This window comes from Labeo rohita, chromosome 19, assembly GCF_022985175.1.
Source record: "Labeo rohita strain BAU-BD-2019 chromosome 19, IGBB_LRoh.1.0, whole genome shotgun sequence".
NCBI classification, from domain to species: Eukaryota; Metazoa; Chordata; class Actinopteri; order Cypriniformes; family Cyprinidae; genus Labeo; species Labeo rohita.
In genome coordinates, this window is record NC_066887.1 from 21,192,237 (window position 1) to 21,211,015 (window position 18,779).

An 18,779-nucleotide genomic window follows, 5' to 3' on the forward strand; every position below is an offset into this window, starting at 1 on the left:
GTGGCCTCAGTGGCTCTGATGTCGGGAGAAAATGAAGACTCTTATATTCACTTTTACATCCAACTACAAAACACCTGCATTGCTTACGTGACATTGTTTAAGCTACAGCTGCTCAAGTGCAGAGAAAAATGGCGGACAGCGTACAACTGGCTGAGGGTGGAAATGTGCTAATATGGGACAGATTGTCAGTGGGCGGGACCTGAGCAGTATGACGTCATACTGCTCAGAAAATCAAAACGGCTTGATAATTGAGACTGTTTAGGTTTTCTGGGGATTAAAAAAAGGTTTTAATGGATTTTTATCATTGTAGGGTAGTTTTGTCCACACACTGCTAATACAAATTTATATGCAAACACCATGTGAAAGTGAATTTTGCATCTGATGCCCCCTTAAATAAGGGAAAATAATGAAAGACAGTACAAATAATACAAATGTGTATTTATATAAACCAAAAAGTTAGCTGGTCTTCTATCCAGGCCAAACTGGTTTGGCTACACTATTTTAATAAATACATTTTTGTTGTAAGGCCATATGATTTCCGCAATGCAGAAAACGAGGACAGAATCGCGGAACCCAGTCATAAAAAATGGAATTTACTGTATTACGTGAAATTTCATGGAATTTGCCAAAGTTTGGCTGAATAAATCAAAAGTAGGTCAGTACACTTAAATTAAAATGCAATATGGACTAGTGTCTGTGAATATCGTCCCACAAAATACTATTTAAATGTGAATCAAAAGTGATTGTTCTGTGTGTCTCTGTGTGAATGAATGGTGCAGAATAGACATGCGGTTTCATTTACTACACACACACACTGAAGCACGCATGGCGCTCATGGTGTTTTTAGCTTCTGGCACCTTAATATATGAGTTTCCCACCCATTTCTTGTAAGAAAAACCTAAACTACCATCATATCATTTACAAGCAGAAACTTAAATGTCTTCACAGCAACCTGTCAAAAATAAAAATTCCGTTTAACTTGAAGAAACGATGACAGAAATATATTACTTAATGATAGTAGTACTACTAATAAAATTATTATTAAAACATTATTTTTAAGCAAATGTAAATACACAACACATTTCTGAAAAAAATTAAATAATAATAATAATAATATATATTTTTTTTTTTTAATAAAATTATTACATATGCTTTTGATTAATCAAATTTAATGAAACTTGAAATTAATAAAATTTAATAAATCCAGAAAAGTTATGAAAAACACAATTAGGTAAAAATAAAACTACAATTGAGAAAAAAAAAAAAAAGTATTTCACAGGGCCTTAAAATGTAATTTTTGTTAAACTTTTAATAAATTGATGATGTTAAATTGTTAAAGTTTCATTATTTCAATTAATTATACTTTTTGATTCACAAATTTTATTTGACCATTAAAAAAAAGAGTCAAGAAAAATGTAAATGGAAAAAAAGAATCTGGGGAAAAAAAAAAAAAAAATGGAATTGTTGCAGAGGTCAAGCGAAACACCATCTCAACTTTAACCAGCTGAGATCAACATGCAAGCCCTTTTTATGTTGTTTATGTTGTTAGGCAAAGTTGAATTCAAAAGTTCACATACACCTTGCAGAATCTGCAAAATGTTAATTGTTTTACCAAAATAAGAGGGATCATATAAAATGCATGTTATTTTTTATTTAGTACTAATCTGAATAAGATATTTCACATAAAGTAAGTTTACTAATGCTCCAGAAAGAAACACGATGCATTAAGAGCCAGGGCTGTAAACCTTTAAACAGAATGGAGATGTGTACATTTTTCTTATTTTGCCTAAATATCATATTTTTTCATTTAGTACTTTTCTGAAGAACAGCAGGCAGTTTAACTGTTCAGGACAAACTAGGGACTCATGAACAACTATCACTAAACAAAAAAAACACAGATGTGGATCATTCAGGTAACAACACTGCATTAAGAATCAAGCATGTGTAAACTTTTCAACAAGGTCATTTTTATAAAATAAAAACTATTATTTTCTCTTGTGGACTATATGTAAACAACTTTTATGTAAAATATATAGGTCAGTACTAAATAAAAAAATAACATGCATTTTGTATGATCCCTCTTATTTTGGTAAAATAATATTTTGCAGATTCAGCAAGGTATATGTAAACTTTTTATCTCACATATATATTAACAACTGTATAAAAACAAGCAATAGCAATAAAGTTTGGTGAGAGAAAAAGACAGAAGGCAGTCGCTGTTCCTCACACTGTGGCAATCACTGTGCTGCTAACTCTCACAATGGTTCACAATACATTAAGAGCTGATAATAACAGATTGTCTGACTCCAGGGCTGGAAATAGCCTTTGGAGACACACCCTTGTTGCCTATACATTTCTGTTGTGGGTATGTGACGTTATTTCGGTCTTCCGTGTAATCACCCTTTAGCCTAGAGTCGTATAGAACCTGAAAAGAATATCACAGTAAAATGGTCTGCTATTTAATTTTACTGATCGTAATTTCATGTTACGTGATGTGAAAATAACAGCTCTTGTCAGAATAATAGCTTGTTGATATTTAAATGTCCTACATGTGTTCTTGGGACTTCAGTGAAGTAGATTAGTGTGAATTTGAATGGAGATCTAAAATGTCCCTCAACCGTCTCTCTCTCTCTGTCCGACAGAATATTTTAATTGAATGGTTTTGCCCTGAGCTGCATTGTATGCCGATACATACGCATGGCCAGTACAAACCAGATTAAATATCTAATCCTGCAGTCAGCAAGAGAAGGACAGAGGGTTTGTGTGTGTGTGAGAGAGAGAGCGCGAGATAGAGGAAGTGAGAGAATGATTTACACATGACCTTTGTCCCTCTGCAACGGATGAGAGATGAAGATCAGCAGTCCACTGGTGGCTGTCTGTCAAAGACGACAGGACACACCCCATCTGTGCGTGTGAGTGTGTGTGTGTGAGACAGCTTCAATCTGTCTTGTCTCTGCATCAGTGCTTTATAAGCTTCAATAACTGCAGCACAGAAGCAGAGCCTGAGGCAAGGTGTATGAGTCTGTCCTTTACATCAACTGGTTTTGCATCAGGACCCATATTTTATATTGGACATCAAGTGGTGACCCAATACAGTACCCAACCGCCATCTTTCATGTAGTCAGGGTCATATCTTCTTTTACCTTGCAAAATGCAATTGCTTTTTGAGAATAAGAGATATGTTACATAACCTGTCTATGTTGCCGTCTGTCTGATTTGTCTCGCTTCTACCAAGTGACAGATGAATTTGTGGTGAAAGACTTAGATTTCAAGATATGGGAAGGTTTTTCTTCTCCCTTGTAGATTTTTTTCTTCTGTGACTTTATCAGAACAGACTGTTTGTGCTTCTTTGTGCTCAAACTACATGTAAGTTATGTTATATATAATATTAACATTTAATAAATAACATTTATTTGATCAAAAATACAGTAAAACAAAAGCAGCATTTTAGTGCTAGTCTAAAGTCAAAATAACGAGAACAAAGTCCTAGCAATATAAGAATCAAGTCTAAATATTTAGAGAATAAAGTCGAAATTACAAGAATAAACTCAAAATATTTTGAGAATAAAGTAAAAATTATGAAAATAAAGTCGAAATTACGAGACTAAAGTAAAAATATATTGAAAATAAAGTCAACATTATGAGAATAAAGTCGAAATTACAAGAATAAAGTCAAAATTTTTTGAGAAAAAAGTTCAAGATTACCAGAATAAACTCATAATATTTTTAGAATGAAGTCGACATTACAAGAATAAACTTGAAATATTTTGAGAATAAAGGAAAAATGATGAAAATAAAGTAAAAATTACAAGAATAAAGTCAAAATATTTGAGAATAAAGTCGACATTATAAGAATAATGTAAAAATATTTTGAGAATAAAGTCGAAATTACGAGAATAAAGTCAAAACATTTTGAGAATAAAGATGAAATATTTTGAATAATTTATATTTTATAAGTCGAAATGACAAGAATACAGTCAAAATATGAGAATAAAGTTGAAATAACCAGAATAAATTAAAAAAAAAAAAAATTTAAGAATAAAGTCAAAATTACGAGATTAAAGTTATCATATTTCGGGAGAATATCCTATATGAATCACATTCAAAATGCCCTGAACGTGAAGACGTGAAATATTATTTCCAAGCATACTGTTGCTGCGAGTATATATGAGACATGGTATGATTTTTGCTAATATTCTCAAAATATTTTGACTTAATTCTCATAATTTTTTCTTTTTTCTTAAAACATTTTAACTTAATTCTTGTATTGCTATAACTTTATTCTCGTAATTTTGACTTCTCAAAATATTACGGCTTTAATCTTGTAATCTATCGTTTTTAACCTGCTGTCATAAAAAAAAACTGTTTTTTTTTAAATATTACAGTATTACAATTTAAAATAATTGTTTTCTACTTTATATTTTTAATTGTGATTTATTTACTTTATTTACTTTATGCTCAATAATCATTATCATTGATGAAAATAGTTTTGCTGCTTTATATTTTTATGGATATTGTGATACACTGTTTTCAGGATTCTTTGATAAACAGAAAGCTCAAAGAACAGCAGTTACGTGAAATATAATTCTTTTATAAATCACTTTACTGTCACTATTGATCAATTTAATGCATCCTTGCTGAAAAAATGTATTCATTTCTCTCAGAAGAAATCTTACTGACCTCAACAAATGATTTACTTATAGTTGCCTCTGCATATTGCACTAAAAGTTTTTATTTTTATTTGAAAACTTGCACACAATAAATGTAAACATCTCGTAAATGAACTTTGCCAGTCGTAATAAATACTGCACATCCTTTACGGGTATACAGTGTGCATGGATACAAGTTCAAATCATCAGCATTCACCAGTATGAATACTATCTTTCACACTCACCACTTTCAGCACAAACAGCCTCTCTTTCACCCACACTCATTCACACACTGGTTCTTACACACACACGCATACAGAGGCCTCCGGTCCACAGCCGTTGATGACAGCTGAGCAGCCAGGGAATGTTTAGCGGCTCTGATACACAGACAGCACAACAGCTGCCCCCTCAGTGCTCCTCTCAATAACAGAAAGAGAGAGCGAGAGAGAGAGACCAGCTACTGGCACTAGCTAACCTGACAGGAAGTAGCAACCTGAAACGGGAAATAAGTAAAGAGCGAAATAGAGGTGTGAAGCCAAAAGAGAAAGAGAGAAAGAGGGATTTCCTTCATATTCTATCTTAAATATTTCACACACTTTTCCCCCTGGAGAAGGTAGATATCAGAAGCAAGTCTGCAAGTTGTGCTTTTTTGAGCATATGCCTGTGTATGCACACACACATACACTCACACACATGAAGTTTCTGCCATATATGAACAGAGATAACAGCAGACACACACTTGTAGCTATCTATTCTTAACGGAGTATGGCATGACCCTGAGTTTACTTAGCAGGGGAACCCAAACACATTTAGCTGACTCAGACACCCCGCTAAATATGTCTTTGTTTGTTTCTGTTGTTGCTCTTCTGTTAATGATAAGATAGCAGCAGAGACTAGTTTAGTTTTTTAGTGAATCTTTCTGTTCCACCAGTAGGTGGCGATAACTGATCCATAACTGATCGATGACTGTCTTTATGAGTACGCCATTTGGATTGTTCTTTGAACAGATTTAAACAAAAATGCTAATTTATTGAGGAATGAACTGTTGACTGTTCTTAACAGTAAGTCATTGAATTATTCACTTAGTCATTTTGTTCAAAAACACTGATTCATTGACGAACAAAACAAGTGAACTTTTTTATAGCTGTGTCACATACTGAGTAGGTACTTCACTTGAATAAAAACACTTTCGTGAGCGTTAAAAGAGTATGTTCCATATCGTATAAATGTGTGTATGCACCGACTGTTTTATGAAAACTGTGAATTCAGAAATGCAATTTCACGTACTGTTTTTTGCCTACTATAGTAGGGATGTATACATATTTGGATGCAACTTATGAGTGAGGTAATGAATCATTCACTCAACTGATTTGTTCAAAAACACTGATTTCTTTAGGAAGTCTTTCAGAGTCTTTTTGAGTGAAATATTTGTAATTTTTTACCTATTTTTGTTCTTATAAGTATGGAAGCCTGAATTTTTTAAAAAAAAGTAATGCAACTTTTTAATCACGCAGTTCTGCCTTTTTTTCTCAGAATTATGAGATACGAACTGGTATTTGTGAGTTAAAAAGTCAAAAGTGCGAGTTATAACCTTGCAATTCTGTTTTTTTTTTCAGAACTGTGATACAAACTCACAATTGCAAGATTAAAAATCAGGAAAAAAAGTCAGAAATTGCAAGGTAGAAACTGACAATTCTAAAAAAAAATTCACACAATTGCAAGTTATTAGGTCAGAATTGTGCAATATGTCAAATTTTTGTGAAATAAGTCAGAATTGTGAAAATTCTGAGAAATATCAGTCTTTTCTGCTGTCAGAATTGGACATTATAACTCACAACTAGTTTATATGTCATGATTCTGGATAAAAACCTCACAATTTAGACTTTTTTTCAGAATTCCAAGTTTATATCTTGTTGTAGCAAATTTTATATTGCACAATTGTGAAAAAAATGCAAAATTGGAGGTTTGTATTACAATTCTGTTTAAAAAAATGCAGAATTTTATGGTTTATCTCATAATTCAGGTTTGTTTATCTTGCAAATTCTGACTTTATTTCTCACAATTATGAGTTTACAGCCCTCAATTCTGACTTTATAACTAAGTTTATATCTCAATTCTGTGAAAAAAGTAAGTTTATATCTCACACTTTATAACTCACAATTTTATCCTAGAACAAAGTTGAGAATTTATCACACAATTCTGAGAAAAAAGGCAGAATCGATGGAAACTCGCATTTACCTTTTTTTATTTTTTATTTAGAAGCCGAAATGGACTTCCATATATTTTGATTGATCATTTACTTAAATTTTACTTAATACTTCATGTACTCACCTTCATAACGTTCTGAACCTGTAAGACTTTTCTTCCTTGTCCTGGCTGATCCATATAATGAATAGCGAGAGTTGCTTTTGAGCTTTAAAAAGAACCAAAAAATGTGTTAAAAGTAGTCTGTATGACTCATGTACTATATTCAAGGCTTCTTAAGTCACGGGACAGCTTTATGTGAGGAGCAGACTGAAATTTAGTCTACAACTGTGACTAGACAGTGCATTAAAACCCTGAGCATACACAGACACTCCCACATGACGACGGTACAGAATTGAGATACATCTGATGTAATTTTGTTATCTCATGACCACTTTAGTGAGACATACACGAACAGATATCCCAGCAGAACTGGCCGCATTCCACGCATGTGCCGGTAAATGCACGAGAATGCCATTTATTAGCTCTTAGAGACAAAACACTGTTAAATGATTTATTTGTTCCACTATTTGCGAGTAAATGGCTTCATTAAAATACACTAGAGCAGACAGAAGAGGAACACACACAGTGGGGTACGGCAGCGGGCCAAAGCTACCGCACACAACCACATGCGTCATTATAAAACACGCTGTGCATATAAACCAGCCCTGCCTCGTTTTTCTTCATCACAGACACTCAGAGATGACTGATGTATTAGCTAATAAACAGCAGTTCTCTTAACAGGTAGTAAACAGAAGAGCAGATTACAGCGTCTCCTAACAATCCAGCCTCTTACAGCGAATGAGTGCGTAAAGAGCTCTGATGATTGCAGGGTAAACAACCACCCATTACACTCCCTGTATCAGAACACTCTCTGCTGAAAAGATCTGCTTATATTCGTGTACATTTTCAGGCTAGTTTATGCTGGTTAGTGCTCAATTCAGATTGATCTAAAATGTAACCATAAAAAAATGACAATTTCAAGTATATATGTATATACAGTATATATATGAGAATGAATGGGGAAAGTCACATGGGAGGAGGCAAGCCTCCATAACAATATGATTGGATATACATACATACATACATACATACATATAAAAAAGACCAAAATGCAAGCTTGTACCTCGCAAAACAAAAAGTCAGAACTGTGAGTTTGTATCACACAATTGAGAAAAAATTCAGAACTGTGAGTTTGTATTGCAATTCTGAGAAAAAAGTCCGAATTGCGAGTGTATATCATGCAATTCTGAGAAAAAAGACCAAATTGCAAGTTTGTATCACACAACTGAGAAAAAATTCAGAATTGAGTTTGTATTGCAATTCTGAGAAAAAAGTCAGAATTTCATGTTTTTATCACGCATTTCTGAGAAAAAAAGTCAGAATTGCCATTTTGTTTTACAATTCTGAGAAAAAAAGTCAGAATTTTAAGTTTGTATCACGCAATTCTGAGAAGAAAGACCAAACTGCAAGTTTGTATCTTGCAAATTCAAAAAAAAAAAGGTCAGAATTTCGAGTTTGTATCACGCAGTTCTGAGAAAAAGTCAGAATTGCGAGTTTGTATCACAATTCTAGGATAAAAAAAAATAAGAATTGCGAGTATATCTCATGCAAATCTGAGAAAACAAGTCAGAATTGCAAGTTTGTCTCACCCAATTGAGAAAAAATTCAGAATTGAGTTTGTATTGCAATTCTGAGAAAAAAAGTCAGAATTGTAAGTGTATATCATGCAATACTGAGAAGAAAGACCAAATGGCAAGTTTGTATCTCGCAATGAAAAAAAAAAGTCAGAATTTCGAGTTTGTATCATGCAGGTTTGAGAAAAAGTCTGAGTTGCGAGTTTGTATCACAGTCATAGGATAAAAAAATCTGAATTGCCAGTTTGTATCATGCAATTCTAAGAAAATAGTCAGAATTTCGAGTTTGTATCACAATTCTGAGAAAAAAGTCAAAATTGCAAGTGTATACCATGCAATACTGAGAAAAAAAGCCAGAATTGCAAGTATATATATCACGCAATTCTGCAAAAAAAGTCAGAACTGCATGATGTAAACTCACAATTGCAAGAAAAAAGTCAGAACTGTGAGAATAAAAAGTCACTGTTACCTTTTCTTTTAATTCTTTATTCAGTGTCCCCAATGGCTGGGGAAAGTCACGTAAGATATGATTGTATATATTGTATATAACCGGTTGTGTTCAGCTCTGATTGGTTAATGCAATAAATCCCTCCTCTTGTGCACGTTCCGCAATAAAATGGCGTTAATGGGAAGACTACTTTAAAGAACTAAGTACACAACTTGCACACTTCGATATAATCACTTTGTTACGTCAAAATAAGATTTAAAATGGCATGAAAACATGATCTATGGGAGTTTTTAGTGAGTAATCAGCTTAGTGAAATTTAAAGTAAATCTCCATGTCTGTGACTAATATTTACCACGCTTTGATGACTGATGATCTGAAAAATTCAAGTTCAGTATGAGCTGTATAATTCACTATTGCCATGCAGATGTTTCATGTCTCTCATATCACCCTGTCCTCTTTTCCTTAATGCATAATACCGTCATTTAAACTCACATTAATATTTAATGTCCAATTATGTATTTTTTGCTGCAGTGCATTATGCGGGATGTACAATCAGTCAGTCAATATCGCAAAATAAAAAAGTCAGGAAGCATTTGCAGAAACTGTATTTTTTAGGGTTTCTATGTCCGAATTTAATACAAGTGCTCTGTCATTTTTATTTATTTGTGAAAATGCACTCTGGATGCTCAGATGATGCATGTTGAAAAAAAAACTGAAAAATTGAAAGGCAGAGATGTTAGATTGGCTCTTAATTCCCAGAGTGCTTTGAGAGGGGTGCCAAGACAGAAAGATGTATGGTAGCAGTGTTTACTCCACTGGCTCTCCGGTAAATAAACACACCTCCTGCTAAATGGAGATAGAGACGCTTTCATACAAGTGTGTTTACACTCCCGTTGGAGGTTTCGGCGGCGTGGACTTGTTCTGCTGGGTGGATGGGGAACATTGGGTTCTTTCAGCTTTGTAACGGTTCTACGCACACATGGATGACCTGGAGCCAAGCAAAATGAGGGGTCTTACAGTAAAATTGAGGCTCAAATGATATCCTGTAAGCACAGACACACACAGTTCTAACACTTCGACCAGAAGCAAAACATTTTTACGTGTCAATGAGAAGTTCATAGACACGGCAGAGATGTTGACAAGGAGAATATACAAAGCTGGAGAATGATATAAACAGCTTCTCAAGAACTAACCACAAATTTTAGGAGTGCTAGACCTGCATGGAATTTTCTCTCAGAATCATTTTGAGTTTTTGTTTTTATATTAGTTTAAGCAATTACTAAAAATATTTTAGTAGTTTTAGATTTATATGTAGTTAACAATAATAACACTGACAATGATGGCTAAAGTTACTTTGCAAGGCCCTTGAGGAATACATTATTCATTTAGTTTACATTATTCATTTTTTTACTTTCCCCAGACAATTAATATTGAATATGTCAGGCCGCATCAATGAAATGTTTTTCTGTTCGGGGCAGATGGCAGCTCAGCACTTGCTGTGCTGACAGAACATCTATCTGGGATCAGATCTGTTGTACAATACCCAATTTCCATACTCATTAACACACTCTGGGTCAACCGCAGTTTTTTTCCCACCTTCACCCTCACTTATCATCCAGCGGTGGCAATCACACAAAGCTTCTGGATTCAGCGTATTCTTAGAAACCATAAATGGTTGCCAGGGACAACAGCTCGAGGCAAAGACGATGGCTTGCTTGGATCAAAACACCCTTCTAAGCATGGCTGCATTTTGAGTGGTGCCAGTGTGGCTCTCAAAGAGCCTCTCTTTAAACAGCCTTTGAACGGTTGTTCTTTGCACTGGGTAATGGGTTTCCTTAATGTTGGTGTTTTTTCATTTTACTTTCAGCTTCTTTGACACTTTGATAGCACAGAAAGAAAAGAAACAGGAAATGATGGAGGAAATATAGGGGGGGAAAAAGACAGATTCAAACTTTTATCATTTATATGAATCCCACATATCAGTTTGTCAGAGCATGCTCACTATATTATATTATATTATATTATATGTGACATAAAACCAGTCTTAAGGATCATTGAGATTTATGCATCTTATGCAAGCTGAATAAATAAGCTTTCCATTGATGTATGGTTTGTTAGGATATGACAATATTTGGAAAATCTAAAAAATATTTGAAAATCTGGAATCTGAGGGTGCAAAAAAATCTAAATATTGACAAAATTGCCTTTAAAGTTGTCCAAATGAAGTTCTTAGCAATGCATATTACTAATCAAAAATTAAGTTTTGATATATTTACAGTAGGAAGTTTACAAAATACCTTCATGGAACATGATCTTTTAATATCCTAATGATTTTTGGCATAAAAGAAAAATTGATATTTTTGAACCATACAATGTATTGTTGGCTATTGCTACAAATATACCCATGCTACTTATGACTGGTTTTGTGGTCACATATGATATTGTATTATATTATATTATATTATAAAAATGTTAAGGGTCTATAATGTTTTTAAAGAAATTAATATTTTTATTTACTATAAATTTTATTTTTTTAAATAAATGCTGTTATTTTTACCTTTATATTCATATTATATTCAACTGTTTTTAACATTTATAATAATAAAAATGTTTCTTGAGCGCCAAACTACATTTTAAAATGTTTATATATATTTTAAAAAAATAATATTTTAATATTACATTACTGTTTTTACTGTGTTTTTGATCAAATAAATACAGCTTGGGTAAGCATAAAATACTTTTTTCTTAAATAATTAAAAAAATCTCGCCAACCCCAGACTTCTGAATGGTAGTGGGTGGGCGATATGACTAAAATCTTATATCACGATATAAGTAATTTTATTTCACGGTAACTTTATGTCTCACAAAACACTTATTTTTGCTTTAAATAGGGTCTTTATGATATTTTTTCATAATTCTTGTCACCAATGTCAAAATCACAAAAAACTAATACTAGCCTAAAAAAGCTCACCAAAGGCAAGTAAACAGTCAGCGATTAAAAAAAGAATAAGAAACTAATTGCAACCAATAGGACGAAAAAACCTACAGTAGAACAAATAAATAAGAAATGCTACATACATTCTAGAAAGTAATCAAATGTATAAAAACACTGCATATTCTTCACTATTAATGTAAATGAAATGTATATTTCTTATTATTAAAGTTACAAAGGTGATTTAATAAAGAAAGGTCAAGAGCAGTGAGAGATTTTCTCTCTTTTGTTGTTTGATTAACATGAATGACAGACACAATGAATATTAGACTGCTGTCACTTTAAGAGCTGCCCGGATCCAGTATACTGTTACATGTGTTTACTTTCTCAGCTGTTTGCTTTCACTTAAGACCTGAATTACTGTGTTTACAAGGATACTTGTAAACACTGGCATTTTGACACATACAAGTGTGTGTATTTAACCGCTCAAAGCCTATAAAGCGGCAAAAATAACTATGCCACGACAGCCTTATTTTAACCTAATTTTATTTGTTTCCATTTTCCCTCATAGATTTGACTATCAAGAGCTGCTCCACAACTCCACCTTCTGTCTCGTTCCCCGCGGTCGGCGTTTGGGGTCGTTCCGTTTCCTGGAGTCTTTGCAGGTAAAACATTTTTCAATTGACCTGAAAACTGACTAGAGCCAAGTATGCTTTAACAAGCCTTTTAGAGACGCAAGAAAGGTTTGGTAGATTATGAAAACAGTCAGGTCTCGGAGTCTCCCAGATAAACAGCACATTAGCCGCCGAGTGGAAAGACTTCCCAGGCGCATATATTCTTGGCGTCCTGGTGGTGTGTGTGAAAGGGCCGGAAGCTCACGGAGGGTGCCCTCGCTTCGACTCTGCCGAGCCGTGCTGAATGGATAAATCCACAGAACGGTGGGTTTGGCAGCCAGCTCGGCCCTCACACTGATTCTTCGGCACTCCCTCGCTCTGCTCCTCTGTCTTTTTCTCCCTCTGTGCTTTTCCATATAAGCCCCTGTCTGAGTTCCATAGATCTCTTTTCTTTGGAGGCGGCCAAAGCCACAGAAAGAACTGGCAATTACTTGCACTGCTGAAAGTTCTAGAACAGAGCTTCTCAAACATTTCAGGCCAAGCAGCACCTAGTCGGGGGTAAAGTTGGGATTTTAGAGGTGCAGACACTAAATATTTTTTTGAATCCAAGGTGGGATATTGTTACAGCCTTGCTACACTCATGCATCTAGTCACAATGTTCCTTTTAATTTTTTTTTTAGCAGTGGGTACATTGATATCTCTGGGCGCAAGCCTACGGACTGCGAGTGACATAATGTCATCTTTTGATTTATATCCATATTCCTGTAATTAAGATAAGTCATGCTGCTGTCTCATCAATCCATTGACTGGACTTTTTCGCAGATTTGTGGACAGACACTACTAGAACAGCATATAAAAAATGCACTGCAATGCAAAATCACATATTGGTATGCAAACTTTGTAGTCCAATTTAAAACAAGAATAGTACATTTTAGAATTATGCCTAGTCTGTCTAGAAGTGCATTATCAATACCAGACTTAAAATTGAAGATAAGATAAGATAAGATAAGATAAGATACGATACGATACGATAAGATAATGTGTTTATTATTGAGTTAATTTTAACTAAAATACAATTATACCAGATTTGGAAAAAATAAAATAAAATAAAATAAAATAAAAAATAAAATAAAATGTTTAATTATGAGTTAATATTTTAATGCATAGTTATTAAAATAAAATAATTAAACATAATTAATTAATTAATTAATTAGTTAATTAATTAATATAGTCCATTATCCTAACTGTAGGCTATTTATGGTTTTTAAGCAATGTGGCAACTAAAATACAATTAAACCGGATTTAAAAAAATTAAATAAAATAAAATAAAACAAAATAATGTGTGTTTAATAATGAGTTATTTTTTTACGTATAGTTATCAAAATAAACACAGATGAATATAGTCCATCATCCTAACTGTAGGCTATTTATAGTTTCTATGCAATCTGGAAACTTCAATACAATTAGACCCGATTTAAAATTGAGGATTAAAAATAAAATAAAATAAAATAAAATAAAATAATATGTGTGCTTAATAATGAGTTTTATGCATACTTATCAAAATAAATACAAATAATTAGTCCATTATCCTAACTGTAGGATATGTATGGTTTCCAAGCAATGTGGCAACTAAAATACAATTATACCAGATTTGGGATTGAGGAAAATAAAATAAAATAAAATAAAATATTGTTTTTAATAATACATTTTTAAATAAAATTTTTAAATATAAAAATATATAAATAATCAGTGCCGATGGCCTTGTGGGCAGCACCCCGACATATGGCGCCGTTTTCGCTCCGGGCAACTCAGGGACCTTTCCCAGTTCCGCCCCCGTCTCTGTCTCCCACTGTCTATCAGAACAAACACAAATTAATATAGTCCATTGTCCCAGCTGTAGGCTATTAATGGGTATTAAGAAATGTGGCAACTAAAATACAATTATACCCGACTTAAAACAAAATAAATAAAATAAAATAAAATAAAATAATAAAATAAAATAAAATAATACAGCTTTACAGCTACATCATGTGGCTCATGCAATCAAAGTCAGAACAATCTGTTTTGTAAATGTAAATGTATCATAACTACAGCAATTAAAATTTAAAAAGTCTTACTAAAATCCCCATGCCACGGCACGAGAACCACTGTTCTAGAACATCCTCCAACCCCTATCATCCAGATCCTCCTTTTTTTTTCTCTCTAATCTCGCAACCTCTCTCTGGTGCTGATTCCTCGACACACTCCTTGCAGAAAAATGGCTGTGCAAGCAACCACAGAATGGATCCGTGCCAAGAGAAATCCGTGCTAGTCGGCCAGCCTTAAAGCTATCATCCCAGAGCACAAAACAAAGGCCAGCTCCTGGATCTCTGTGGGCCTAGTAGGCCAAGGTAGCAATCAGTCACCTGAAGCAATTTGTTGCCGTCCGCCCCTGTGTCCTCTAACGCTGTTTAGGATGAAAGCATGGCTGCACACAGCTAGAGGGGGTGTGTTTGATCTTGGCCCGTTCTTAGGATTGCACTCTCTTGTGATTTAATTAAAAATCTCACTGTAGAGCAGAATACGAGCTGAATGACGAAAAGAACAAGAAAAAAGGCAAACAAGGAATCTGGGAGGAAAAGTAGAGCAACATCAAGATAGAATAGTAAACAAGAGGGAAGGCGAGCAACTCCACTTCAATAAATCATGGACCCCTGTTCCTTTCCTACCTCACCCTCCTATTCAAGGAGAGGGAGATGGGGTAATTAACACATCTGTCTGCCGGTGTGTCTGATAAAAATGCTGGATGGGAGCAGTGAGTCATGCACAAGCCCCTCTGAGATTTCTTAAACATCCAAACAGCCTTTTCATCACATGCTATATCTCTCATAACCTTGCCTGAAGGGAAAAAAATAAGATGCATATCTATTTTTCAGTGCATTTGGGGTGAACTTGGTCTGCTTTCTTGTGTGTGTTTTTGTTTTTCATTAGATGAATTGATTGTACTAATGCTAATTATAGTCTAAGCCACTTGCTGTCTCCTGTGGTTGTATCCCTCACAGGCCGCTTGTATCCCGGTGTTACTCAGTAATGGCTGGGAGTTACCTTTCTCTGATGTCATCCAGTGGAACCAGGCAGTCATCGAGGGCGACGAGAGACTGTTGCTACAGGTAACAGACCTTCCTGTGAAGCACTCGGATGTCATCTTTCTAAGAAGGGAACATGAGGATGGAAGAAGCCGCTAATTAAAACAATGCAATTAAAACAGACTTTATATAAATGTGTAAGGGAGAGATTTTGTGACTTTAACCATAGCAGTTTACCTAGTTCTGCCGCTGTGTGACATGAATATTTGATAAAACTTTTCATTAAAGTTTAATTTGTTAGCATTAGTTAATGTATTAGGTGTCATGAACCAACAACAAACTTTTTAGAGCATATCACTGCTCTTGGTTAATGTTTATACACTACCAGTCAAAAGTCTCTTTTGCTCCCCAAGCCTGCATTGATTGGATCCAAAGTACAGCAAAAACAGTACAATTTTGAAATATTTGTACTATTTAAAATGACTGCTTTCTATTTGAATATATTTTAATATGTAATTTATTATTATAAAAGTTATTTAAAATTGTAAAAATATTTCAATTTTACTGTTTTAGCTGTACTTTATCAAATAAATGCAGGCTTGGTGAGCAGAATAGACAAAAAAAGCATTACAAATCTTACTGTTCAAAAACTTTTGACTGGAAGTGTATGTAGAAATTAACATAAACAAAAATGAATGCTGTAAAATTACTGCTTATTGTTAAGCTATTTTATGTTAGCTATAGCATTAACCAATGTTAACTAACTGTCACAAAATATTTAAAAATATATATTCCAACCACGACAAGGTGATCAGAACCCAGATGTAAATGAACATTTTTGCTAATTCACTTGCACTTTATAGTTGTTTATATAGTATTTCATTATGTGAGGCGAAAGAAAACAAGTTTCTTTTCGCGATAATGAACAACTGACTGTAAATAAATACGTTCACAAAAAGACTATGTGATATTGATGTAAGTTGAAACAACTGTAATACTTTACCTGTATGTTATATTAACGCTTCTGCTAAAAACAAAACCCGTCTAAAAACAATATACAAAACACTTGGCGTAGCAATGAGACGAACACAACATTACTGTAATGTTACTGTAAAGTAAGCCCTCTGCTTTCAATAAAGTCGATAAATGAGAGATGAAAAATGGCACCAGCGCGAATATGAAACGACTCTGAATATGAAACGAATATGAAAATAAAATTAACATCGGTTTCAAAAATCAGCGATTCGATATGCCACAGACGACAATGAATATTAGAAGAATTTATAGAATATACAGAGCCGTAAAAAGACATTTTAATGAGACAAACTTGAATAGCAACGTCATTTAATTTAGGTTAGTGTTAAAAAAAAATTAAGATTGAGTTTAGGGCTGGGAATCGATTCCAAAAAGAATCGATTCATTGATTCCGATGCGTCTAATTACAGTTTAAAATCAATCAGAACTACAGAAATGTGTCATAATTTTTACAAATAAAGCTTCACATTATGAGAAGGCTACTTTCTACGATACCTGCTGTCATGGCGAAAAACAAGAATCGAAAAAGTATCGAAAACAACAGTGAGGAATCGATTCTTGGAATCGAATCCCATCGATTCCAGAAACAGGAATCGGAATCGATTCCCAAAATTCGGAATCGAACAGCCCTGGAGTCCTAATAATCCGTAAACGCTTTTTAGCAGCTCATTATGTTGCTTAATATTGTAAACTGCGATTTCTATATATTTTAATGGACTGTCGTAATTCTAAACACTCTGGTTTGTAGCGCAAATAGTTTTTACCGTTTACTGCAGTCAGCTTCCGTGTTGAAAAATAAGGTGGCTACTGTAGCATTTCACTTTATTTCACTTTGTCAGTGGTGTACATTTGTGTCTGGAAGAGTTTGTGGAGGTGGTCGACAGGTAGAAACTCGATACTAAGGTTTTTATAGGAACACCAATTAGCCTCACCGGTGAGTTTTTTGTCACTTTGTTCCCTCAGGTACCTTCTACGGTGCGGGCTGTGGGCATTGACAGGGTGCTGGCTCTCAGACAGCGTACACAGATGCTCTGGGAGGCCTACTTCTCCTCCGTGGATAAGATTGTACTCACCACACTGGAGGTGAGAGCTGGGTCAGCTTTAGATGTGTATACAGCGGCCTGTCTGACAGAGAGAAAGGTCTGTCAGGGGAAATTAAACCAGTGCAGGATGCCATACATCATTAGCACATACTTAGTCCCCTGCCCTTAGGTTAATTGGCAAAATGAAACGTCAATTTTGCACAAAAGTATGGCTTTGGTCTGCCCCCTGCTGGCCAGCAGTTGAAAATGTAAATGTGTCGTTTTGGTTTGATGTGATTGTTATATTTAATGCTGCTATCCTGATGTCTGTCAGATCATAAAGGACAGAGTTTACTCGCACATCTCCAGAAATAAATTTATGTGGAATGCCTTACCTGGAGGGCTGCTGGTTCTGCCCGAGTACTCGACGCATCTGGCACACTACCCATTCTACTACTTAAACCTTGGTAAGCCTGTGTCAAACCTTTGCATATATTTTGTAGAATGCATATTTATTTGGAATGGAACAGTGGTGTACTTCATCCAGTGCCCATACTGTACACTCTCAAAAATGAAAGTTCTTTATTGGTTCCAAAAGGAATTATTCCATTGCACAAAAAAGTTCTATGACAATGTTTTGTGACATTGCGGCCAAACCTCATTTTGTGTAAGTGTGTATCGCCTGAACATTAATTTGAACAGAATAACAAGAAAACACATAATGAATATTAACAAAATGTACATTATGAACAAAAACAGGATGTATATTTAAATGTTTTTATTCTACATTGTCACATGACCTCACTATTGTATGTTGCATATTTTATTCAATTAATAGAATGCACTTATACTTATTTTAGCTATTTAGCATTTTCATATTTTGTGTAAAATGTTTTATAATATAGAAATCAAATAATGAGTCAAGAAAGATGCGTTTAATCATAGCTGATATTCAGTCCTTCATTCATCAGTTCATTTGTCACACCGTAAGGTTGATTGTATTGCATTATACAGTATTTCACACAGTGTGCTATGGTTGTATACTGCACATTTTGACAAATGTAAACAGTACGCATATTGCAAAAATTTCATTATTTTGGTAGCAGTGTTCGTTATTGCTAACTACAACTAAA

General features: G+C 34.2%; 1 protein-coding gene across 4 annotated transcripts in view; it reads left to right on the forward strand.

The window, feature by feature from the left end:
- Positions 1 to 18,779, forward strand: part of ext1c (exostoses (multiple) 1c) — a 73,459-nt gene that overhangs the window by 48,432 nt on the left and 6,248 nt on the right. For all 4 annotated transcript variants that reach the window (XM_051136904.1, XM_051136905.1, XM_051136906.1 and 1 more), the window contains exons 3-6: positions 12,482 to 12,575; positions 15,566 to 15,673; positions 17,588 to 17,707; positions 17,981 to 18,113. In XM_051136904.1, coding sequence (XP_050992861.1) covers positions 12,482 to 12,575; positions 15,566 to 15,673; positions 17,588 to 17,707; positions 17,981 to 18,113 — 455 coding nt within the window. The remainder of the gene's footprint in view (positions 1 to 12,481; positions 12,576 to 15,565; positions 15,674 to 17,587; positions 17,708 to 17,980; positions 18,114 to 18,779) is intronic.